This window comes from Copidosoma floridanum, unplaced genomic scaffold (genome assembly GCF_036245765.1).
Source record: "Copidosoma floridanum isolate Cflo_tuat_1 unplaced genomic scaffold, Cflo_Japanese_pri ptg000034l, whole genome shotgun sequence".
In the NCBI taxonomy this organism is placed as follows: Eukaryota; Metazoa; Arthropoda; class Insecta; order Hymenoptera; family Encyrtidae; genus Copidosoma; species Copidosoma floridanum.
Genome location: NW_028321911.1, coordinates 8,710,655 through 8,734,520, shown reverse-complemented (window position 1 = coordinate 8,734,520; position 23,866 = coordinate 8,710,655). Strand labels below are relative to the sequence as shown.

At 32.1% G+C, this 23,866-nt stretch overlaps 1 protein-coding gene across 5 annotated transcripts in view; it reads left to right on the top strand.

Annotated features, from left to right (window-relative positions):
* Positions 1 to 23,866, top strand: part of Lis-1 (LisH and WD40 domain-containing Lis-1) — a 360,764-nt gene that overhangs the window by 217,802 nt on the left and 119,096 nt on the right. For all 5 annotated transcript variants that reach the window (XM_014349624.2, XM_089597619.1, XM_014349625.2 and 2 more), the window contains one exon: positions 3,173 to 3,326. In XM_014349624.2, coding sequence (XP_014205110.2) covers positions 3,173 to 3,326 — 154 coding nt within the window. The remainder of the gene's footprint in view (positions 1 to 3,172; positions 3,327 to 23,866) is intronic.

Sequence of the window (23,866 nt, the reverse complement as noted above, 5' to 3'; positions counted from 1 at the left end):
AGTGGCTCTACCACTTGAGCTACCGAGGAGCTGTACATTCACTCGCACCGTAAGTTTTTTGATAAATGAATAAAGTTATAAAAATTGTATCAATGATAGAAGAGGATGAATGAAATGTAATTAATTTTATTAAAATAAATTTATAACCTTTAAGAATAAATGGTGACTTGCATTTTTCTAACGAGTGATCTTCATCCACTGTCTACATTCGTATGCGGTGTATGATTTTGGCGCAAGGTGGCGTATATTAGTAGCTGAAAATCTGTATAACATAATGATATCACTAAACTGATTAAACAATAAAAAGTGCAATGGCACGTGTTCAAGTTCAGACTTCACAACAACAGCCTTAAAATGTCTTATACGTTTACGACTTTAAGCAGGAGCTGTGCCTAGTTTCACTAAGAGTTATCCAAGAGTCTTGCATAATTGACTCCAGATATTATAGCTAGAAATGACCAAGTTTAGAGCTTTGAAAACGTTATAAGTAAATTAAATTACGCAAAAATATTCTGTCGGAGCTTTAAATGGAATTCAATGCTTATGTACAGAGGCTTAAAATTTCTAAAGTATGTATTATGTACTAGAAAATTTTTGTTGGTAGTTGACATCAGCCAGTGACATCATAATGTGATAATGGCATCTCTTAAAAAAATGATTAACTGTCATTTTTGAAAGCAAATTCTAATCTTATACAATAATTTATGAATGTAAAAAAAATAAATTTTTGGGAACTTATAATGTTACTTTTTGTTTTTTTAGTTTTACTTTTAATACCGGAAAATACCGTCATTGCAATAAATTGACAAAAATCATGCCTTTTCTAAATATTTTTGCTGCACTGATACAAGAATACGGCTAAATCAGCTTGAATGCACGGCCACTCTAGCTATTTTGGCCCAAGTAGGTAACTGAAAGGTAGGTCTGCTTAGCAGTACTCTATTTTAGTTGCTAAGAATGATTGTATCGGCTGTCGTTAAATAAAACGCATGCTTTTATGAGAAAAGATTACTTCCCGTATTTTTAACGCTAACGAAGATAATTAGCAGTTTTCGAGAGATAAATTTTGTAAAAAAAATTCTAAAATCTTAGCAGATAGAGGATTTTTACTTATTAGAGTAATAAATTCGTAAAAGGTTGGAGGGCTGAAACATTATAGTACAGACAGAAAAATACATCATACAGTTTTTGTGTATTGTCTTGAAAATGTAGGCTAGATTGATATTAATGATTTTAAAAAAATGTTATTAGTATCAACTACAAAATAGTTTCTTAAAATAGACAAAATGTCTTCATAAAAGAGTTGTAGTTGTATTCGATACTGATATTTGTATTTAGAATTAATATATCTGTCCATTCACTAACTTAGTGATTTACAAAGTTCCTCATAACAAATTAACTAGTAGACTCCTTTCATAATCAGTTCATGATAAATCTTTTTTTTTTCATAATTCACATCATTTTACAAAAGTTTTGATGCGTAAGGCTTTTACGCACATTTGGCGTAGTCCCTACCATGCCTTTTATAGTAGGTAATCTACACACTATATACGCCTGCTACATGCGTGTCTCACGCATCGAGTTGCTTCATGCATAAATTGCACGGAACCACTGGATTGTTCGATGACAGGTGATTGTTTAGCTGATCAGACTTTTCTGTGCAGATGTGCGTGGAAGGAAAACACATTACGTAAATCACCTTCTTAAAAAGGTGTGGTGAGGATCCCGTCAGATGTGTACGAAGTATTCTACACTAAGCACATTTTTTTTCTCTGTTCACTCATAACATTTCAACATTAAGCCTATTTTACATCGTACTGTTCAATTTTTACAAAGGTGCTACATGACTAATATTATTTGAAAGGTTAGAAACAATCATAATATTATTGTTTAATATTATACTATTATAAATTTAATAAGGTGTTATTGTTTCCAAACATTAAAAACGAGGGATCTGTTCTTATAACGGAAATTGAGCTAGGCTACTAATTATTTCAGTTATAGGATCCTTATAAAGAAATTTAATATTACATTTTGACCCAAATAAAGCTGTGTGAATAAATGCACATCGTATAATTCTCTTAGCCTGGGATTAAAAAAAAAAACTGTGTTCGATATGCTCACACAATAACATATCTGTCATTTTGCTGATTTCTCAAGTTATTGTGACATAAGTGATTTATTTTTGCGCTATAAATCTCTATTACTCAGGTAGAACGTGATATATAAACTCAATTTTCTCTTGATAGAAGTATCAGCTGAAACGCAGGTAAATGTGGACGTAGTATCAGTTTTCTAAATGTTTTAATTAGAAAGATTTATAAGATCTATAAAAATAAACTTTTTAGCTACAAATTAGGTTGAACATAAGTACAAAATATCGTATCTTTAATATTATTTTTTAAGCCTGAAAAAGACAGAAACGTGTAATGGATGTGCTGGCTTGATCTCTTTACCATCAATTGGTTACTTAAAATATGAAAGCTCCAAAAAATTAAAACATCGGTAAGCTTTATAAAGTTAATTTTTCCACTTGCAAATCAATTTCTTAAGCTACTGATTATTATAATAGTAAGATCATTTTTTGAATGGAAAATACGCGGATACACAATATTTTACCTTTTGGCGTAATTTTACGACTACAGATATATTGATTTTTCTAAATCTATAGTCTATAGAAAAGTGATTTTTCTACTTCCAATTTACCGCGAATAAGCTACAAAACACAATGTTTACTCAATTTTTGAAATGAAAATCAATACATATCTTGACGTGTTTATGAATTGCTAGCCGTTGTATTGAGCTAGCAAATCATCTAATTCCTAGAGATTATCTTTTCTTTAAAATTAGTTTTTCCACTATAAAATAAGTAAAAATCAACTTCTAATTACTGATACATTCAGGTGTGGGAAAAATTTATTCGAAAATAAGTTGAAAAACGTACAAGTATGAATGAGACATGAAAAAAATGTTATCAAAAAAAAATTTGTCTAATCTTTTTTCCAACAACAAGTTAATCTTTTTATATACATTTTATGGTGTTACTGGAATAATCTCGAATTTATAATCTAATCCTTTGTAACATAACCATTTGTGAAATAAATTCAAACCATTTTTTCAACGAAATAAATTTATCAGGTATTTTTTTCAAGTCAAATTATTGTCATTGCAGAAATAAGGCGATTGCAGAATATCTGAGTGCAAACAGCTATCAAAATGCCCTTGAGGCCTTCAAAAAAGAAGCCGATATGCCCGGTGAAGTCGAGCGCAAGTATGGAGGCCTTCTGGAAAAGAAATGGACTTCAGTTATTCGGCTACAAAAAAAGGTAATAAAGCATTAGCCACAACTTTCATTTACTTAATACTGATTACCGACTACTCTTAGAGTCGGGTGTAGACAAATTGGTTCCCAAATTTATAAAAAAAAGTCAAATTGGCTCCCACTGTTCATTGAGTCATTGGGGCTTATGGTTTAATTGGTTCTCGAGTCATTGAAGCGCGTGGTTAAATTAGTTCCCATTCACCTAACATATATATTGAGGGAAAATATTGAGTAGTACAGCACTTGGTTGAAGCGATACATGTTTTCAATATGAGCATAACAATTAAAATTGAAATCAACGTAACGTAAAAAAGAAATGTATACTTATACCGTTTAGAAAAACAACAGGTCATTCAACTTGGTTGTAAATGTAAAAATTCTGAAATAGGCATTTTTTAAGCTTTTTTGGCTTGCCTTTTTTAAATCCTGACATAGTGGATGAATGTTTTACTGAACATTTGATGACTATAATGCCCAGTGATGCGAAAGTCACTAAATTTAATGACTTCCTGCAACAACTTGGGCCCAATTTTTATCTTCGATCTGGCGTACTACGAATAATTGTGAATCTTTTCATACGCATCTAAATGAAATATTTTATACATCAAATCCAAACATTATCGAATCTGTAGAAGAGCTGAAATTTATGCAATGTGAACTGTATATCAAGATGCGAAGTAATAAAAAGTAAATCAAAAGAGATTATAGACAACGAAATCTTAAAAAACTTTAAGAAACAAAATGTTACTGTATCAAACAAGTTCTGCAACTCACTTTGAATTTATTAATGTAGTCTCTAAAACACTATTCCCAGTTCTTTAAACTTTGATGTTTTCAAACAGTGGTCTATAATTTTTATACATGCCAACATTAAAATGGCTGCCAGTCCGAAGCCTGGAAAAAGTGTGACGAAAAAAATATAGTACCTACGTATTGAATAGCCGGAAACCAATTGGACCATGCGCTTCAATGACTCGGAAACCAATTTGACTCTGTCTAATAGTTTTTGCAAGGGTGAAAAGTGTAGCCCAAAGGTGCAAAGCTGCAGTCACACTTTGTGCCCATGGTAAGAAAAATTCTCTAGTTATTTGATATTAGCTTATTTGTGTGTAGTCATGTTAACTGAGTGTTTTTTTTTAGTGATTTTTTTATCACTTTTAGTCGTTTGTCAGTCTTTTTGTGCACTAATTAACTAGGAAATAGACTTCACCCATAGCTAGTGGCTTTTCAATCCGTCTCTCTACCACTCATTTGGGAGTATATTTCAGATATTTTTATAGTAGTCTAATTTCTTAGGTTAACTTTAAGTTTATTTTGTATTACGTGTAAGGAACTAAGATAAGGGCTGGGAATCCATGTACACTTAGAAAATAATATTAACAATCCAGATATAGGAAGGATTTTTTCAACCCAAAAGATGTAAACGAAAAAATTTAAACCTTTTCCATAGTAGTTTGGATGTTGAATGAAAACATTCCGACATTAATTATGATTCCTGTAAATTGGTTTGATATAAACATTCTGGACTAATGACTGTGACATACAATTTTTTGATCAAATTAAGAAAAGTTTACGACTTTTACTCAATAAAAATGATTTTCTACTCAATTAAAAGTCTCAAAACACGATGGAACTAATAAGACTTTTTTATTTAACAAATATGCTACATCAATCAAAATTTCAGGTAGAATTTGAAAAAAAAATATATATATATATATAAATTTTTTTTATATTATAGTGCTCTACGTCCTGACTCCTTTAATAAGGGCACTACTATGGGCACTTAGCACTTGGGAAAGAGACAAAGAAAGGGATGGGAGGCCTCCCATTACTGGGAGGGGGGTAGGGGGAAATTAGGCAATTTTTGCTGCGAGAAGGTTGCCTAAACCATCCTCGAGGAGCATTGCGTGGTGAAAAAGCACATGTGAGACTCACAGAGGTACTTGCCCGAAAGTCGCACTGGCCGGGAATCGAACCACGGTCTCCCGCGTGCCAATCCACGACCTAGCCGACCGAGCCACCGCGCTCTCAATATATATATATATATATATATATACGTGTGTGTGTGTATATATTTGTACTTTAATTGATCCCCGATTATAGCTTCTTATTATAGTAAAATTTTTGCATTATCTATAAGAAAAAACATTAAGATACTCTAGCAAATAAAAAAAATAATAAAAATAGTCAGTTTTTTTCAACGCTTAATTACGTATAGTAAGACAAAAAGTATATTTTCTTTTTTATAAATACCTACTTGTACAGTGTAATTATTTTAGGCTTCATTGTGCACTATTGCATATAGGGTTATCATATCCCAAGATTGAAAAATCGAGAGAAAATTTTAAAATGTCGGGATTTTAGATTAATTTTTTTTTTTTTATAGATTCACAACTTTACAAATATTACACATTAGTTGATAATCTCAAAACTTTATTACTTATTACGGTGACACATATATTTGGAATTTTTTTACTAAATCCACCAATTTTAATCCCTTAGAAGTATTGGTATGGTATGGTGGTTTCTAGGACTCTTTTCAACTTTAGCCATATCCGAGACCTTTTTGTTTTCAACTTATTGCATTAACTGCACGGTGTGTGAGTCTTTCGTGCGGACTCTTGTAAAGGTCCCCTTAGATGACTTGGTAATCCATCCTACTGGATACTATTTGCAGGTTGCAGCGGTTATTTCAAGCACACCCTAGCTATTATCAAGTCTAATGGGAAAGATACTTTCCAATAAACTATCTATACTCGCTGAACCAACCTTTTACAACCGGTAGTGACTTTTACCCGATGAGCTGGCAAGGTGTTGGCCTTCCTTCGAATAGGAAGCCCCTGGAGATCCAGACATCACCAGAAAAATCTACTATTAGATATAAGAGTCGGATTAGTGGTTTTTCGGCATCCTGGGTACTGATCACATCAAAAAAGCCCGAGAAAAATATCTCGATAATTTTCAACAAGATTCAAACCCATGACCCCTCGAGTATCTCTAGCTATGAGGCTAGCACGCTAACCACTAAGCCATTAAAGCTCTTCCTTCAGAAGTATTAAGATAATGTTTAAAATTGCAACAATCCACTTTAAAGTTTAGTTGAATCGTAAGCTCAGCTTCGGTTAAATCAAAAGCCATACGATTTCTGTTTTCATTATATAGATTACTGAACAGGCTGAATACTCTTTTACAAACATCATTACTTACAGGAATAGATAATGCAAAAAATAACAATTTTTTTGTATTCTTTAAGTCTTTTTGATCACATCTTATAAAAAACTTTTGCCAAATTTTGTCATTTAATATACTTTTATCTTTTAGAAGATGGTCAAACGTCTTTCGAAGACAGCAGTAATCTGTGTATAAATTATGATTATTAATGTCGTCAAAAATTTTAAGTATATAAGGCATCTCGGAAAGTTTTTCTTCTACCATTACATACCCATACTTATTTTCGACAGTTACCTTCACCTTAAAACAAAAAATTCTGCTTTACAGCAGGCCAAGATTGCAGTAAGCGATCTGAGCAGGTAAAAAAAAACCATCTTGTAAGTACACGTCGAAAAAGTTTTTTGTACTCAACATTTGCAAATAAAAAACATTTTTCTAGTTTTTCAGTTTTGGTTCATCATAAGCTGAATTCGTTAAATGTTTTTTTCTACCATATTTTTACTATTTACTGATAAAGCTTGAAGAGCATATTTAACACTATTGTTAATTATGTGGCTGTAACAGTTAGTTTTAAGTATATGATTATTTCTCTCTTGTAGTTTTTGAAACACATAATTGTGAATGCCCCTAATTCACGGAAGCGTTATCAGCACTGTAAGCAGTGATTTGAGATAATTGTAACTTATTTTTTTCCGTGTTTGTCTTGATTTTACTGTATATGTATATCTTTAGATGATTCAAATTGATACTCATAAAAATCTAGTAGCTTTTAACATACTACTGTCTCTGTATTAAAATATTGCACAGCGTAAGGATAGGTTTTAATATGACCTACGTTTGAAGTGTCACTTCCTACCGAAAAATGCTTGGCATTCTTCGATTCTAAAACAACTTGTTGCCGTATAATCGGAGCGAGCGTATTTCGTGCTATGGCTGCAGCTTTCGTGCGTCGGCCAGATATTTTAGCAGTGATTTTACCATCTGAATACACACCTAGAGCAAGTTTTATCTAGCAGTCCAGACTATTGCATCTTAAACTATGAGTTACGTTATGAAAAACATGTGTAAGTTTAGCTTTTAAAACATCATTTTCTTCGACACTGTTTTTCTTTATCAGAAAATTTTGAAGACTGCCTGATATTTTCTGGTACCTCAAATTTCATACGTTTTTCCATCTGCTTGTGTTTGTCTAAAGCCGGACTTCCTTCGTACCTTATTGGGATATTAGATTGACAGAATCACATGTAGCTGTGAACTGATCTTTTTTTTTGTATCCATTTGCAGTACTAACGATCAGTTTTCCAGTGGTTAGAGTATGTCGTGTAGATCTTCTTTTTTTTAGAATGTCCAGATTCTATCTGCTCAGTTTTTTCTTCTGTTGTATCAGAAGTTTCAGATTGCCACATCATCTGAAACAAATAAAAAAATTATCGTAAAAACTTCGTATCACACACCTTGTATATCTACATTGCTTATGATATGGACGAAACTTATATATTTTGACGAGAAATTATGTAGCAAAATTACCTGGAACAAATAAATAATTTCGTCAACTTAGATAATGTCGGTCAAAGAAACACTAAATAATTTACTAACGATGTACTTCATAGAGTTCTTAATATCTCCAGGCTTTATTGATAACAAATAACATACATAACACACGAAACACTTATAAAACAGTTAACATACCGAAGCTAAAATGTATGTCTACATGCTCGCAAATCGAATTATTAACTATAACGTATATAAGGATGCACACAAATTTATAATTATAGTAGAAAAAGATGGAAAATAAAGATTTAAAAATTTTTAATATCCTACTCCTTGATGTTTATTTGTTTCTACTACACTGAGAGGAAAATGTAATAAAAATTATAGAGAAATTCCAGCAATAATTACCATTCTGCACAGTAAATCGGATGCAAGCTGACAAAAAAAGAAAAAGGTTTTATTTTTAACAGTAAAAATTATTGTTTTAACAGTTATGATTATGGTTTGAATAATAAAAATTATGGTTACTACAGTAAAAGTTTCTATTCTGGAACAGTCAACCTTAAAAGGTCAGTTAATAAGTCTCATTTTTCTGCACATAAATTTTTACTGTTTGAACCATAATTTTTACTTTAGAACCATAATTTTAACTGTGAAAACAATACTTTTTACTGTATAAAATAATAACTTATTTCTTTTTTTACCAGATTTTTATCCGATTTACTGTGAAATAGTAATTTTCGCTGGAATTTCTCTATAATTCTTATTACTCTTTTCTCTTAGTGTATATTTATGAACCTGCGTATATGATGCATAACTTTATTTACCTTTCAGTTGACAATTGCTTTGGAAATATTTGCTTACAGTAGTGGCGTAGAGCTGTAGGTGTGACATAGAACGGTGAAAGAAAAAATTTTCAGTGAAAGTAGCTAACTACAGTTTAAAAATAATCTTAAAGTGTGTTAAAAAAATTAAAAAACTAACTTATAAAATTATACCCAAGCCTGACTTCCACAACGTGTTAAAGACCATGACGTCGAGAAGAGCACAGCGTGGGTTTCTGCACCATCGCAACGTGGTAAGAATCAGGAAGAGCAGCGAGAATTTCTGTACTTTAACAGTCTACTGTCATAGTCAAAATCAGGGGGGGGGGAGTATCCCTACGTGCTCTAAAATAGCACGGGTGAGGGAGCAGCGTACGTTCCTGCACTGCTGGTATGTGATCAGGACTGGGAAGGGATGCATTTTTTCCATAACTGACCGCCACGAGATTAGGGCAAAGATGAAAAATTAAACCGAAGAAATTCAGATAAATGAAAGATCAAAAAAAAGTTGTAATAAAAAATAACTGCAGTTTTCAAATTAAATTTGTAATGAATAATAATAATAATCATTCTTCCTTGCCAGATATCAATAAGTTACTTGCTTATTAAAATATACTACCACAATTCTTCCCAGGCAACTATTATGTTTTACCTCTCCGATCAGTGGTGTATCTAAATTTTTTTAAGAATATGAAATTCTGAACAGCACTTTTTGCACGTAATGATTCATGCATGAGCGTGGGCTGTAAAACATAGCCACTACTTTAAGTTAGACAGTTCTTTGAAACTTAGCAAAATTACACTCTTGACCATTAAATCAGTCTAACAGATTTTAAACACATTGTAAATTATATCCTGCTATCGTGAGCAAAGTGGGCATTAGTGATTCGAACTACGTCAAAAACAAAAATTCACTATATTAGGTAATCGTTTGAATGATGTACCTCGACAGTTTAACTTTTTTGGTACATAATCGTTAAATAGATAATCCAATAGAGTGTCGATAAATAAATAAATAATCCAAGTCAACAAATTTACATCCTAAAAACAATTTTTCTATTTTGAAGACGGATGATCCTACATTAATTTAAGTAGCACTACAAGATTCAACAGCCAATTTCACTTAAGGAATATAAATTTCACTTATCTACGACTACAAGGTTAGGTTTTAGAGAAGGGGTAAAATCTTTACGGTTGCTCTGTACGGTATTTCAGTAATTACTGTTTTTAGAGTTATACGTCTATAAGTGCGTCATACGTAAGATTAAATCAACAGTTAAACAGTTTTTATCTTTAGAGAGGAGGTAAAATCTTCATGGTTGCACTGTATGGTATTTTAGTAACTACTGTTTATAAAGTTATACGTCTATAAGTGTGTTATACGTGAGATTAAATCAACAGTTAAAAGGTTTTTACTCTTAAAAAGTTTTTTTTTTTTAATTAGAATTTTAATCTTGATTCCTTAAAACAAATAAAAATGAGTCGATGACCTTGTCTACTTAGCTACGAGCTATCTTTGATAGGGGATTAGTCTCACTTCTCTTATATTGTGGTTCGTAATCTTTTTTTGTAATTTAAATACTCTCTTACTGCTTAAAAATTAATTTGTTTCATATGTTCGATTTTATTATATGGATTTATAAATTATTTATTTAATTAAGTAGGTTTTTCAATTCTAGAGAATAATTTTTTAGTAAAAGCTTTTTCATGTATTAATACCTAGTTATCTAATTTTAATGATTTATTAATTTTAAAATATACACATAAATATAAAATTGTTTTATTGTATCGATGGGTAAGTAAGATGCGAGTAATTGAATGTATCGATAATTTCCACCACTTAAAAACTGAATTGCCGAAGCAAACTTGTATTAAATGAGAAATGTCGATGAATCTAATTACTCGTATTGAATAAAAATGATTTTTTCATTTTTTTCATTTTTTTCAAAATTTTTTCTAGCAATGTCTTAAATTATTGGACATATACATTTTTATATGAATTTCTTACACGAAGTTCTATAGATAATTTATCTGCTTTTCAATCCAACGTTTTTTTTCAATATTTTTTTGTGATTAAAGTGATTTTTTTAGTCAAGTTATATTCCCTGCCATGCAATTCATTACATTTATGATGAAGCGGTACTGCAGGATGCAAGCGTACTTGACAGGTGTGAGTGTGGCGTAAAGATATCATATGCTGCCTCTGCATCGGCTTGGAGCTAATACTCTGTCCTTTTCTAACCATACAATACAGTGTTTATAATTTATTATTTATTAAATAATAAAATACTGCACTTCCTTATTCAAATGACAGTTGTAACACCTTTAATACATCCTAATGGGTGATTAAGAATATCGTTTTATAAAAAATATATCGATATTTAAACATTGCCTGCAAAACAAGTACAACTTCACACTTTGATGCACAAGTTCTTACTTTTTTCTGATTTTTAATTTATTTTAATCATAGAATCTTTTAGCTAGGCTTCAGTTTGCTGTAAATGTATGTTGTATTTTTTGTGGAACGCTTGCTCCTTCTTTTAAACTTAGTGTATGAGAAGAGCATATGGTCATTTATGCCATTTAAAATTTTCTTCCTAAAATTAACACGAATATAATTTACTAGCAGCCCCCCGTCTCGGCTTCGCCCGAGACTTACTAAATAAAACACCGTAGTGTGTTGACATGTAATGTGAAACATTTTCAGTTAGAAATTTTACACATATTCCTGATACATCTAAGAACAAAAATCTTCTTATTAAAAACATATTTTTTCGGAATTCATATAGTTTATTTGGTTAAATAATGAGGTGTAAAAATTCAAAAAAATTATTATGGTGATAAGTACCGTGCGTTCTTTATGCCATAAAATAATCGGTGGCCATAAGAAGCCGTTGATTTACAGTTTATCCCGTGTAATTCACGAAAACGGCTATTTTTTAAAGCTGTTAAGATTTTAAACCCCCAAAAAATTTATAATAAAAAAAAATTTTTTTTCTCAGATCTCACAACTTTATTACCAGAGCAACAAAGTCCTGGATCTTAAACCCTACATTTTTATTGCCACAAAAACACAAAAACATTTTCTACTTATTTAAAAATCTGAAGTAGGATCTTTAAAGATTTCAGAGATTGCTGTGAGGGTACAATGAAAAGCTGAACTTTCTAGTAATGGACTCTTTAGTTGTTCATTTTAAAGCTGCTGTTTCAATCTCGATAAATTTTCTGCGTCAGTTTCTTGACGCCTAAGTAAAATTATATTTATCAGATACACTTGAATTTTTTCTTCCGATTCACCCTCTTGCGACTTTTGGCATGCTTAAAATTTGTGTGACCCCTAAAGGCTGTTTTCTGTAAACTTTGTTAAGTTCTAATATACTTGTTGGCAAGGTAGTTTGACGTCCGATGGCCCTAAAAAAGACCGGTGAGCTTTTTAAGTTGACTCTTTCTTGACTGCAGTTAACAGCAATTGTGACCTGGATACCTCAGGGTGATCTTTTCTGGCTTGCTGTTAAAGATATATACTGATTTGGAGAAAAATTACAAAGTCAGAAGCTTTGGGGCTAGTTGTAGTGCTCTTTCCCAACGTCTTCCGGTATAACGTCGAAGACGTTGGTGTCTAAAAACCTTTTTTATTTGCAGATTCAGTTGTTTTGGTGTTCTTAGATGGGGAGATTGGGTAATGATACTTGTCCAGTGGAGGCTGTCCCGTTGGCTCAAGTTTTTTTTTTCCTACATAGCTGTTATAGGTTTGCCCAACGCAGACCTTGGAAAGGATCAGTGATTCCTGGTTGAATGCTCAGAGTCGAAAGGGTAATATAGGGTCAACGGTCACTGGGGTTCCCAGCCTTGCGGCGAACAACTCCGCTTGTGACGTCTGACAGTGAATGACTGACTTTGTTCAATAGTGCCCGTCTTTAGTTAATATGGTCTTTTAGTCAACGAATTGCTTCCAGAAATGGTAGTAAAAATGTATTTGTTGGCAAGGTAGTTTAAACTTGATGAAATTGATGGTTAAGTAGGGAACGTAAATACTTATAATGGCCCTAAAAAGCGCCAGTGGTGAAACTTCCAGGCTATTCTTATTCCTGATGAAGAAGAGCTGGCTACGTTTGCTTGATTCTTACCCTGGGAGTCTCGATGTACGGAGACTGTGATGGAGAGAGGTACGCCGCTGACCAAGGAATGGAGCTATTCACATAGACATTTGTTGCTTATTTCATTGTGAAAGTTCATATTGAAAAGGGGGTTCCACTGTTCCGCTAAACTCAAAGTAAGTGAACAGACTGAACAGACCCATACCTCTTTTTCCATCAGGCAACAAAGCTTATGGTCACAACTATGTTTACTGACAGAGAACACAGCATAGGTCTTTTCAGTCTGTTCACTTACTTTGAGTTTAGCGGAACAGTGGAACCCCCTTGTCAATATGAACGTTCACAATGAAATAAGCAAAAAATGTCTATGTGAATAGCTCCAATATCTCGTCTCAGGTCGTTCCCCGGATAACCAACCGCTCATCGTTAGACGGGAACATGTGGGTAAGCGCATTGGGGACGCGACGACCAAGAAGGTAGCCATTGTGGCTGCCCATGCCCCTCAGAGCTCAGAGCTGTTTTCTTCCCTTGCTTACATTCGTAGCTACAAATTCTCTAACTGCACCAGGTGGGATGGTGGAACTCCCTCAAAAGTCTGATGAGTTGGAGCAGATTGTGCTCTGGCTAGATATGTCTCCTGGTACTGTGGCAGAGGCGGCATCGGTTGGAATTAATTTTTTTTTTTTTTTGATCGCACTCGTCGAGATTCTGGGTGAATGGACTCCTAGGTCCCTTCGACCTTAGAGAAGAGTGTCGTCCGTAACCGGGATACCCAGCTGCAAGACTATTATCAGCATTCTCAATACAGCTCGTTGAGTTGCTGAAGCTCGACTACAACACAATGGAGACGCTTCAGCCTCTTATAATCACACTTATTTAATTATGTTGCAGGTAGCTTCGATTTTATGTCGACGCCATCTAGCGGATTTTACTGAACTAAAGTGAAAAGCTGGCATATTTTTGCAAAACTTTAAGCTCATTTATTGCTATTGTTATTAAATTTTTTAAGATAAATACTATACTAAAACTATCTAGGAAGTATCATGAATCAGTGTGCAAAATTTCAAGAAAATCGGTTCAGTAGTTTTCGCGGTTAGCGATTACAACGGTTTTAGCGCTTCTGCTTTATATATTAGTAAGCTTATAATACCTTCATGTTAAATAATGTATGCTATAATATGTTTTGATATTTTCTTGGATTTTTTTTTAAATTGTATCATTAAGGAGATAAATCTGTTCATCACGTGGAATAAGTGTTATGATATTTCTTCAGAAGTAATGAGAAATTTTTATGCTTTATCTTCTGTTTTCTATTACTGGGGAATTTTTTTCCTTGTATTGTTTTAACACATGGCAGAAGAGAGTGGCTAGCCCATATTCCTAGAATTCGATACTAATATATTGCGTGCCTTGGCCAGAAAGTAAACTAGTCATCACTTATGTGGATTATTGCTGGTCAAGCCGAAGAAGAGGCTGACAGACACTCAAGCGGCGGTAGTTTACTTTATGACCGAGGAGCTTACGCTTTTTTTTGCTTGCACATACTTCAAAGATTGTGTTTACTGAACTTGAAAATTGTAAGGTTATGTTGTACAGACGCAGAAAAAACAAACTTTTGGTAGGGACAGGCAAAAAGCACATTTTTGAAGTCTTTTTATCACTTTATCGACTGGGGTAAGAAATTTCATGTACGTAACTTTGCTGACAAGGTATTCCGGCATTCCAAGAGTTTGCAACCTTTTATGCATCTATATTGTATCCTAGCAAAGTTTTTACTGTTTTTCCTGCGATTTTCAGCCATCATAGCATAACAATCTTGCTCTAGACACGCAAACCTTAAAATATCAATAGTCTTAATCACATAAGCAAAAAAAGAACTACCTTAGCATTTTTTTACACCTAAAATGTGTAATAAGTATAGTCTTTATATATATATATATATGTATATATATATGTATATATATAAAACAAATTTTCAGAAAACTTGGGAAGATTATGAAAATACCGTTTATTATTTACATTACTATTACCCGAATGGTATAATTAGTATTTACGGGTTATTTAAAAAGCAATTTTAAAATGCATATTATTTATGCAAAATGCATGTAAGTGAATTCTTGTTTACTAATGGAGGTCACGAAATTTCCTGATGCTCTGGTGAATCGAACGCACAAAAACCCATAAATATTCATTTTATTGTATACGTTTTTCAACTTCAGCTGTTTTAAGTGCTTTATTTTCATACTGCTTGATCTTGTAACTCTATTTATCTGTACATCAAAAAAATTGACACTGTGGCGTTGCAGTGGATTTGCAGTTTCATCGATCACCAAAGTTGAGCAGCATCGGCAAGTTTAGTACTTAAATGGGTGACTGTTCAAGTCTCGCCGTCTTGCTTTTACTGCTTATTATCAAGGGTCGATTAACTGTTTTTCTTAGGCTTTTTTAACGTGATAGTGAAGTGTGCAGAGGTCAGTCCTGGTGTTTATACTGACTTGACACCCAGTTTGGACTTAGGTGACACACCGATTACTTGTGAGAGTCAGCCACCCCCATCCCCTCCCATCCCTCTTGCTTCCCTCCCCCATGTGCTGAGTGCTTGGAGTAGTATCTGTAGGACAGAGCTAGACGTATAGATCAGGTGCATAACCCGTACTTCCAAGCCCATGTAAAATGTTATAGAAGAAAGAAAGTTAAAGTAGCCGTCACTGGCAAATCGACTCTCACAGCCAATAAGACACAATGTTAAAGTAACAAGTGCTAACCAGCCTTCCTCTCCAACCTCATGCACCCAGCAGATAGCACTATAAGATAACAAAAACTTCGTATAAAGTTTCCTCTAGGAGCTTTAAATGTTTACCTTTATGTTTATTAAAAGGGAGATAGAGGGCACTTATGTCAAAGGGTCTACTCCTACAGTTTTTAAAATTTATGACCGTGAATTCAAATATTTATTGAGCTAATGGCATTTAAGCAAAGTTGAAATTCATTCCATGTCAATTTAAATATAGTCTGCTGCTGATTTTTAAACATTGGAGAGTTTACATAATTATTTTACCGTTATGAGACCTCTTAAATCATCTGTCAAAGCTGGCTTTGGTATAACAACAGATGTATGTGCTAAGCAAAATTGGCAGCTGTTTTCTCTATCAGAGTGACAAAAAAGATAATGCCAAGAACAATAATGCACAAATAGTTATAATGTAAAACAAATACTAGTGGTTGCAAACAAAAACAAAAAAAACAAAATTGATATTACACTAAGTCATACTGTGCTTCGAAACAATTAGAAATATTTTCTTTTGCTGAAAATAGTACTGTTCTAACCAGTAACGGTAAAATTTAGCTTAACGTGCCCATCAACGAAAGACGTGATTTTAAAATCAATAAAGTACCCCAATCAAAAATAAAAATGAATAAAAAAGTATACACGATGTAGTAGAATATTTCTCTACGGTTCAACAGTCACTAAGGGGCATTATTCTAGTATGTAACTTAAAAGTAATCACTGGTTCCCAGTTAATGAGAACAATGTTAAAAAAAATCATGGCCAAAATTTGCTATAAATACTTACATTTTTATTTTAAGGCAGGAAACATAAAGTATAAATGTTGCCGTGAAAGCCCATGTAAATATAATAGTTCAAGAAAAGTAGTAAATTTCAAGTTATCATAAGTATGAATTTTATTATTTATCTGCTCAAACAAAATTAATTTTTAATAGATATTAATAAATTGATGCATTTTTTGACTGACATTGTTAAGAGCCGTATAAAATAACAAGAAGTATAAATTTTTCTCCTAAAAAATGTATTATTATTTATATATAAACAAGGCATTCTGAACATTTTATAAAATAGTATAAAAGTAATGAACAAGTATCAGTAGTCAAAGTTGAAGATAAAATTAACCAATATAAAACTACTTTTTAACTAACTATTATAAGTGTAATATTATTAGGCTGTTTAAATATTATCTTGTTGTAATAGAAAATAACAATAGAAGGCATTAAATTTTTTAAAAATTGTTTTAATTAGAAGAAATATCCAAAAATGGGAAAAAGGCTTGATAAGTTATGCAATACGCTTTCTGTTACTTACTAGTAAATTATTGAATAGTAATATTAGTTAAAGAAAGTTACTTCTGTTGGTAAGTTTTTCAAACTTAAGTTCGTTTCATTCAATATGAACGTTAAATACTTCAATTGATCTCGTTACTTAACAATGTTAAATATTAGTGTGAAAATGGTTTACTTAAATCAAGAAAAAGAAATGGTTTTTTGGTAAATTTTATGAGTTTGTTGAAAACTTAATGCTGTAAGTCATTATTTTCTATCATAACATTATTGTATTATGATAGATAAGTAAAATTACTCTTACTATAACCTCAAACTTGCATTACATTACTTTTGTTAACAGGTAATTTTTTTATAAGACTTAACAACTTTTTACTGGCATATCTACTAGCACCGCAGCCTGGTCCTTGTGTAAGTGCCAGTTTGCTGCGCTCTCTCCCTCCCCCACCAGAGTAACGACAGATTGGTATCTCTCTCTCTCTCTCTCTCTCTCTCTCTCTCTCTCTCTCTTCTGTATCTACTTATTGCGAAGAAGATTCTGTGATACTGTGCTCTCTAATTGTTTTACTACTTGAAACAAGTCAATATTATTGATATTATTAATAGCTTCTTTCCGTTTATTAATTTATTCACTGAATAAATTTTTTATGGATGATAACAGTGAATTCATAGGTCTTAATCTTAGGGACAGTATGAAAAAAGGTTACTTGAATAATCATTGAAATTTTTTGTTCAATATAATTACTTGAAATTTAAATTAATTAAGGGCCAATTATTTTACAACATAATTTTACTTTTTGTTTAATTATATCGTATCCATCTTTTTTTAGATTCAAGTAAATATTTTCAGATAAATTATTTCTTTTGACTTTTGGTTAAGATGCCTCAACGAGCTTTTATAAAAGAGGTTTTTTGCTTAATTGTTTTTACTATGATAACTCTTGCTGCTTTCTTCCAACTTGTTTGGTTTATTGAAGGACGGACCCATTTTGATATTGATTGCTCAATAGCTACGCGTTAAATAAATCCACACATGATTTTTTATTTATTTTATAGACAAGTGAATTTTTATTATAGTTTTTTTTTTAATGCCCTGGTTTGTCAAAGTCGGTAACATCTTCCCATACTATACAAAAGTAAAAAAATTTTAATTGAATTATGTTGTGAACAGCACATTTTTATGTCATATCAATCAGTTATATTAATAATCCATGATAGGCCAGCTCAAGTCACAAATTCTTACATTTTTATTTACTATTTGTGGCTCATCATCCCTATAGAATGATAAAATCGCCATTTCTTTGAGCATAAAATCATTGCCATTTATCTTGAAGCTCTGCATGCTCCTTGAAGACTAAGGACATACTTTAATTCATTATCATATTTAATAAGACAGTAAGTAGATAAATTTTCTGGCAATTTTCTCGCGCCTCGAAACTTCAAGTATACATTATTTTACTGATAATGACCAAAAAGACAATCATAAAAAGTAAGCTAACTTTTTCATTTTTTCTGAAAGCCCAAAATAACGGAACTAGACTTTACCAATGGATTAGATGTTTTTACAGTCCAAATATGCCTAGAAGTTTTTGAATATAGAGTATACTAATACAAATTCCAATTGCGAAAACTTAAAGAAATAGTCTTGTCAATTCAAAATTTTTACACTTGTCAATTTCTATACCATTTAGTTCATATTGTTTTTTTTCAAACAGATAACAGAGAACCATCATCTTAAGTTCTTCTACATTCAATACATAGGAAACTTTGAGAAGGTAAAAAATGTTAATTTTGATGTTCAATGAAGATTCGAGTCTCATCACTATTATAAAATGCTGATGCAATGTGGGATCGATGTGCATGAATCTCGTGGTGTGTAACTGACTCACCGAATGACACCTAACTGAATTCTAAGAATTACTTTTATCTTGACATTTTTTCGATTTCAGACAGAAAAAAAAAGTACAAGTTATTTAACACCAGGAGCTCTTATTGTTGGGCCTAAGTTTTTTAAGAACTACTAGTTTTGACGTGTTTATGCTTTGTGCACACCTCGACAACTGACCTATCTCATCCATTCTAGTTAATTTTTAAATCTTCATCTAATGTTGGTTGCTCGTCAATGACTAATCCTTCTTACTCTCGTTAATTTATTTGTACAGCCTTGTCCAACTTTTCTTTTTTTTGTTATACACTGTGCCAATTTATAGTTGAGTTGTTTCAAACGTGCATTGTATTTATTACTTCTCTACAAACATTGATCAAGTTACCTTCCTAGTCAACATTGCACATCTAAAGATGATCTATGATTTTTACAGTAATTGGTAAATGAATTATTTACGATAGAATTTCGATATTCTTGTAACTTGGTGGTGCAATTGAAAAAAATTTGTAGATGGTATGAACTTTTTCTCTGTTTATATAGGCTCCACTAGTAATAGTACTATCAACTCTCAATGCGTTGACCTTTCGAATAGCAACAGATAAATCTAAGTTGTGAGGAGTTTATGTTTAAATTAATAATGAATCCAGGTATGTGATTGCATTTGGGTAACTGGGGTTTAGCTGCTTGGAATTTTGTTTATTTAGGTAATAAGTAAAGACAAGCGGTTTTGTTGGATCATTAAGAATTAAGGGCTTGGGATTTTGTTTACTTATTAAATAAACAAAACTGCATAGAAGCAAGTGCAGTGAGTCACTAAGAAGAAGCTTCTTGGGATTCAAGTGATTATAGGCAGAACGTTATTTAAATACCATCCAATTTGTTTGGTTGATTAAGATTATTTACTTGGGATTAGTTATAACTCGTATATTATACTAAACACCATAAAATATCTTTAGCATACTGAGTTATCGGATATAAGGTATTTGGATTTGACGTTTTCAAGCTTTGCGCAATGTCTTCAAGTCTCGAATGTTTGAACGATGCGCAAACGCTTGGCCAATTAGAATCTGAGTGCGCACAAGCGTGCGTGAGTTCTCAGCATGATCTCGACATCCTGCACGTTATTGCCTCGTTTTTAATAGGCAACCAAGTAAGTACCAGGACCATCCTTATTATCAAGATTGACTATTGCTGATTCAAAAAAAACGTAAGCTACTGGATGGCAAAGCATTTTGACATTAACTTCACGGAAATGTGGAATTTTCAACATTTTTGCATACTTGATAAGGGCATAAGAGCTTGGTAAGGCAATTTTACATAGAAATTTTTGATATTTTCTAAGTAAAAGAGGTTTTATTTATTTACTATGCCTTTTACTCTTTTGTAGCTGTTTTTAAGTGACTTTAGCGTCATCAATAGTCTTGACAACTCCAGTCACACTGTTAGTGATATCATTTAAGTCAGAAAATGCAGGAAGAAGATATTTTTAAAATCCACCAGTTTTTCGTGGTATAGGCAAAACTTGAAGCATTACAGAGTTTTTCTTACCATCAGCTTTTCTCATAGAGTCTTGCACTCCCTCTAACGCTGAACGATTGACTTTCCTAGCACAACTACTTAAAAACGTAGACTTTCAGGTGCTTCGTCAAGCTTTTTAAAGTTATTTTCTTCTTTATTTTTTTCTTACTTAATTTACTGGAGCTCACAAACGCAAACGATTCCATGCCGAGTTTGGAATTTCATTTCGTGGTGTTGGTGATTGTAAAAGCAACAGCTTTTTTCCCTTACCGTCGTATTTGGCTTTAAATCTTTCCACGCCTTTTTAGTAAAAATCTTGTCAGTGGTGCTTCTTGTTTCCTCGATTCTGAGAATAGGTTATATCGTGTTGTTTGCAAGTCTGATCTAATGGGTTGATACCTGGATCTCCACGAGTTATTCTCTTGGCTAACTTAGTGCTCAATCCGCAATAATAATATTCTGGTACGTGCACTTCTATTGGCAGTGTTTTGTTAAGTGTGCTTTTTTTTGACTCCTTAGCCTTTGTGGTGATTGGTGATTATCACTGTTCAAGTGCTTAACGATAACTAAGCTTGAAAATGCGAGAAACACACCGTTAATACTTTTATATTTCAACTGAGACAGCATACAGTCAACACGAGCTCTTGAAAACAGAATATTAAACTTCCTTTCATTTATTTTAAGTGAGTTCCCTCGTACCTAACCTTTTTGATGCAGAAGATCAGCAGTATTATAACCTGCATGACTATATATACAGATATAACGCGACGTACTAAGAGTAGCTGTTGAAGGAGAATTATTTTATTTGCCAATTTATTGCTCATTCCATAAGACATGAGTGAAGATGAGACTATAGCTACGTAATCACCAAGTTCTTAGCTATTTTCAAAAAAATTTCCAATTCAATCTTGACGTCGATTATCCAGATATTGCAGGTTATGTATCAGAATAGAACTAATTTTTATAAGACTGCACGTTAAAAGTTTAAAAATAAAATTATCAATATTTCACTTTATAAGCCATAAAGGATCTTAAAATTTAAATCGAAGGTTTTTCATACACTAATTAACCTCAAATTCCAAAGCAGTTAGTCATATATACTTTAAATCTCTTAGTAATATTTTGAAACAATGATATGAAATAAGAGTTCATCTATAGCAATCATGTTAATACTGATATAAAGTATAATAAATTTAAAAAATGATGTGTAAACTTTTAGGCAGTTGAAAATCATAAATTTGCCGTAGTAGACAAGGAAAGTGCTGTGGATAATGGTAGATACAGTAGTGGATCTGACTATTGCTATAAATATGACTCGTACTCATCAAATGTGTATTAGTCTATTGTTAACTATTAACTGAATATATTTATAATATTTGATTTAATAATAAATATCACCTTAATTTTATAAGATTTAGGAAGATGTGATGAAATAAAAAAAAATTATTAGTAAAATACACAAAATTACTACAAACTTCATTTACATTTTAAACTATAACTATTACAAATATGCATATGAAAATATAACTTGAGTTCCCATAACACATAATTATATTTCATTCGCATATCCTTGCAATTTCATTAAATAATTTGTATCTTCTACTAACGCATTTAAAATTATTTTTGGATGAAACATTTAGAATTCATTGGCCAACTCAGCAACAATCTTTATCCCATATTGCTTATTGAGGTATTACCACTCAAGATGTCATGATGCCATTCAATGTATCAGGATGTATCTGTAACACAAATCAAATTAATTAAAAGCTTGTGTAAAATAGAAAATTTATTGATAGTGTATTAACACATGCAGCTTAAAGCATTTAAAGCTTTGGTTCATGCATTAATTTAATAAAAAAATGTTTTAAGTATTTGCTAACCTTAAGTTAATTTATGCTTTTTATCCAAGATGGTGTCATAATTTTCAAAATCAAAAAAATGTCAAAGATGACTGCGTAATCCAACTAGACCGCACTGTCTTGTCTGTAGAATTTTTAATGCTTGTCCCATTTAGTATTGTTAACAGATTAAGCTCAGTTTGTTGTTACAGCTCCTCATAAATCATTGCCCCCCTCCTCCCCATTCGTTTGACAAGAACTTGACTTGTCAATTGGTAGGTTCCCCTTGAGTTTCGCTTTTCTGATAAGTGGTTTCTGTTTTTTTTTTTTTTTTTTTCTCTTTTCTTTTCTTTCACTGATTGCTTTTTTTACTTGCATAATAGTATAGTGGCCTCAAGGTAAGGTATCTGTTTGACCAAACTGTAGAAAACGCTTATCGCCATACGCACTCATCGCTATTTTACTTTATTTTTCTGAGAAGAGCTTACAATGATGTGATTGGATACTTTTCTGCTCTGAAGACATGTTTGTATTTTCACACGTTTCATATATCATTTGATATAACCATCAAAAGTGATTGTAGCCTTTACCACATTATCTTTTACTTTTTTTGCTTCTTTTAATTAATTTTGATTTATATTTTTATACTGTACATCTTGCTTCTCAATCTCACGAGTTTTAATGCCATATCTTCATTACATTTATCTTTTATAAAGCCAACAATTTTATTATTGACTCGTGTAATGTTGAGTGGATTTTTTTAGCATAATCCTATGTATCGAGTTCTTCGAGATTTTTAATCATGACGTTATTGTCATGAGTGATAAAATGTTAGTGTTAATTACTTCTTCCTATAATTTACGACCAGAATCAGTATAGAGTAGCTTAGATTGATTCTTTACATGATTTCTCATAAAGTCATAGTGTAATCCATGAACACCTATTTTTACAAAGTCTAAGACATAATCCAAGGTATATAGGTTCTTTAATGCAGATTTCAGTTCGTAACAACTGTATGGCTACAAGCTGGTTGTCAAAGATATCACAATAATGAAAATTTAGTCTATCAGTAAGCGCTTTTACATCATAATATCGTCTTTCCTATTCATTAACGAGTTTCCAAAAAAGTTTTTTTGCCTCAATGTATATCGATTTTACATATCAAATACGTTTTTATGACCTCAGTAATGTCTTTATAAGGCCTATGAAGCCTGTTTGAAAGTCTTCATAAACCCTTAACATACCCTTATAATACAGCTATCAAGTTCCTTTCACGGTTTATTAACGCTTTATGAAGACTGTATAAATGCTTCACTGCGCTCATCAGGCCCTCACTGAGGAATATCTTACACTAATTATTATTATACTATATGAAATAAATGAACAAATGAAAGTTTAAGTAATCTTAAGATAAGACATTTATTTACGATAGAAATTTATTCTCATCTTAATGAGGTATGATTGAAAAACGATTTTCTAGCTTGTAGATAAATTTAGATATTGAAAGATTGTGTGTCACTTTACCACTGGTATAAAAAACAATTTTTTTGATACGTATGTATCATTAAATTTATAGGCTAATATATAGATGGAGGTACTCTTCGAAGCACTATTAGCCCATCCATATCCTTTTTAAGATGGTGTCA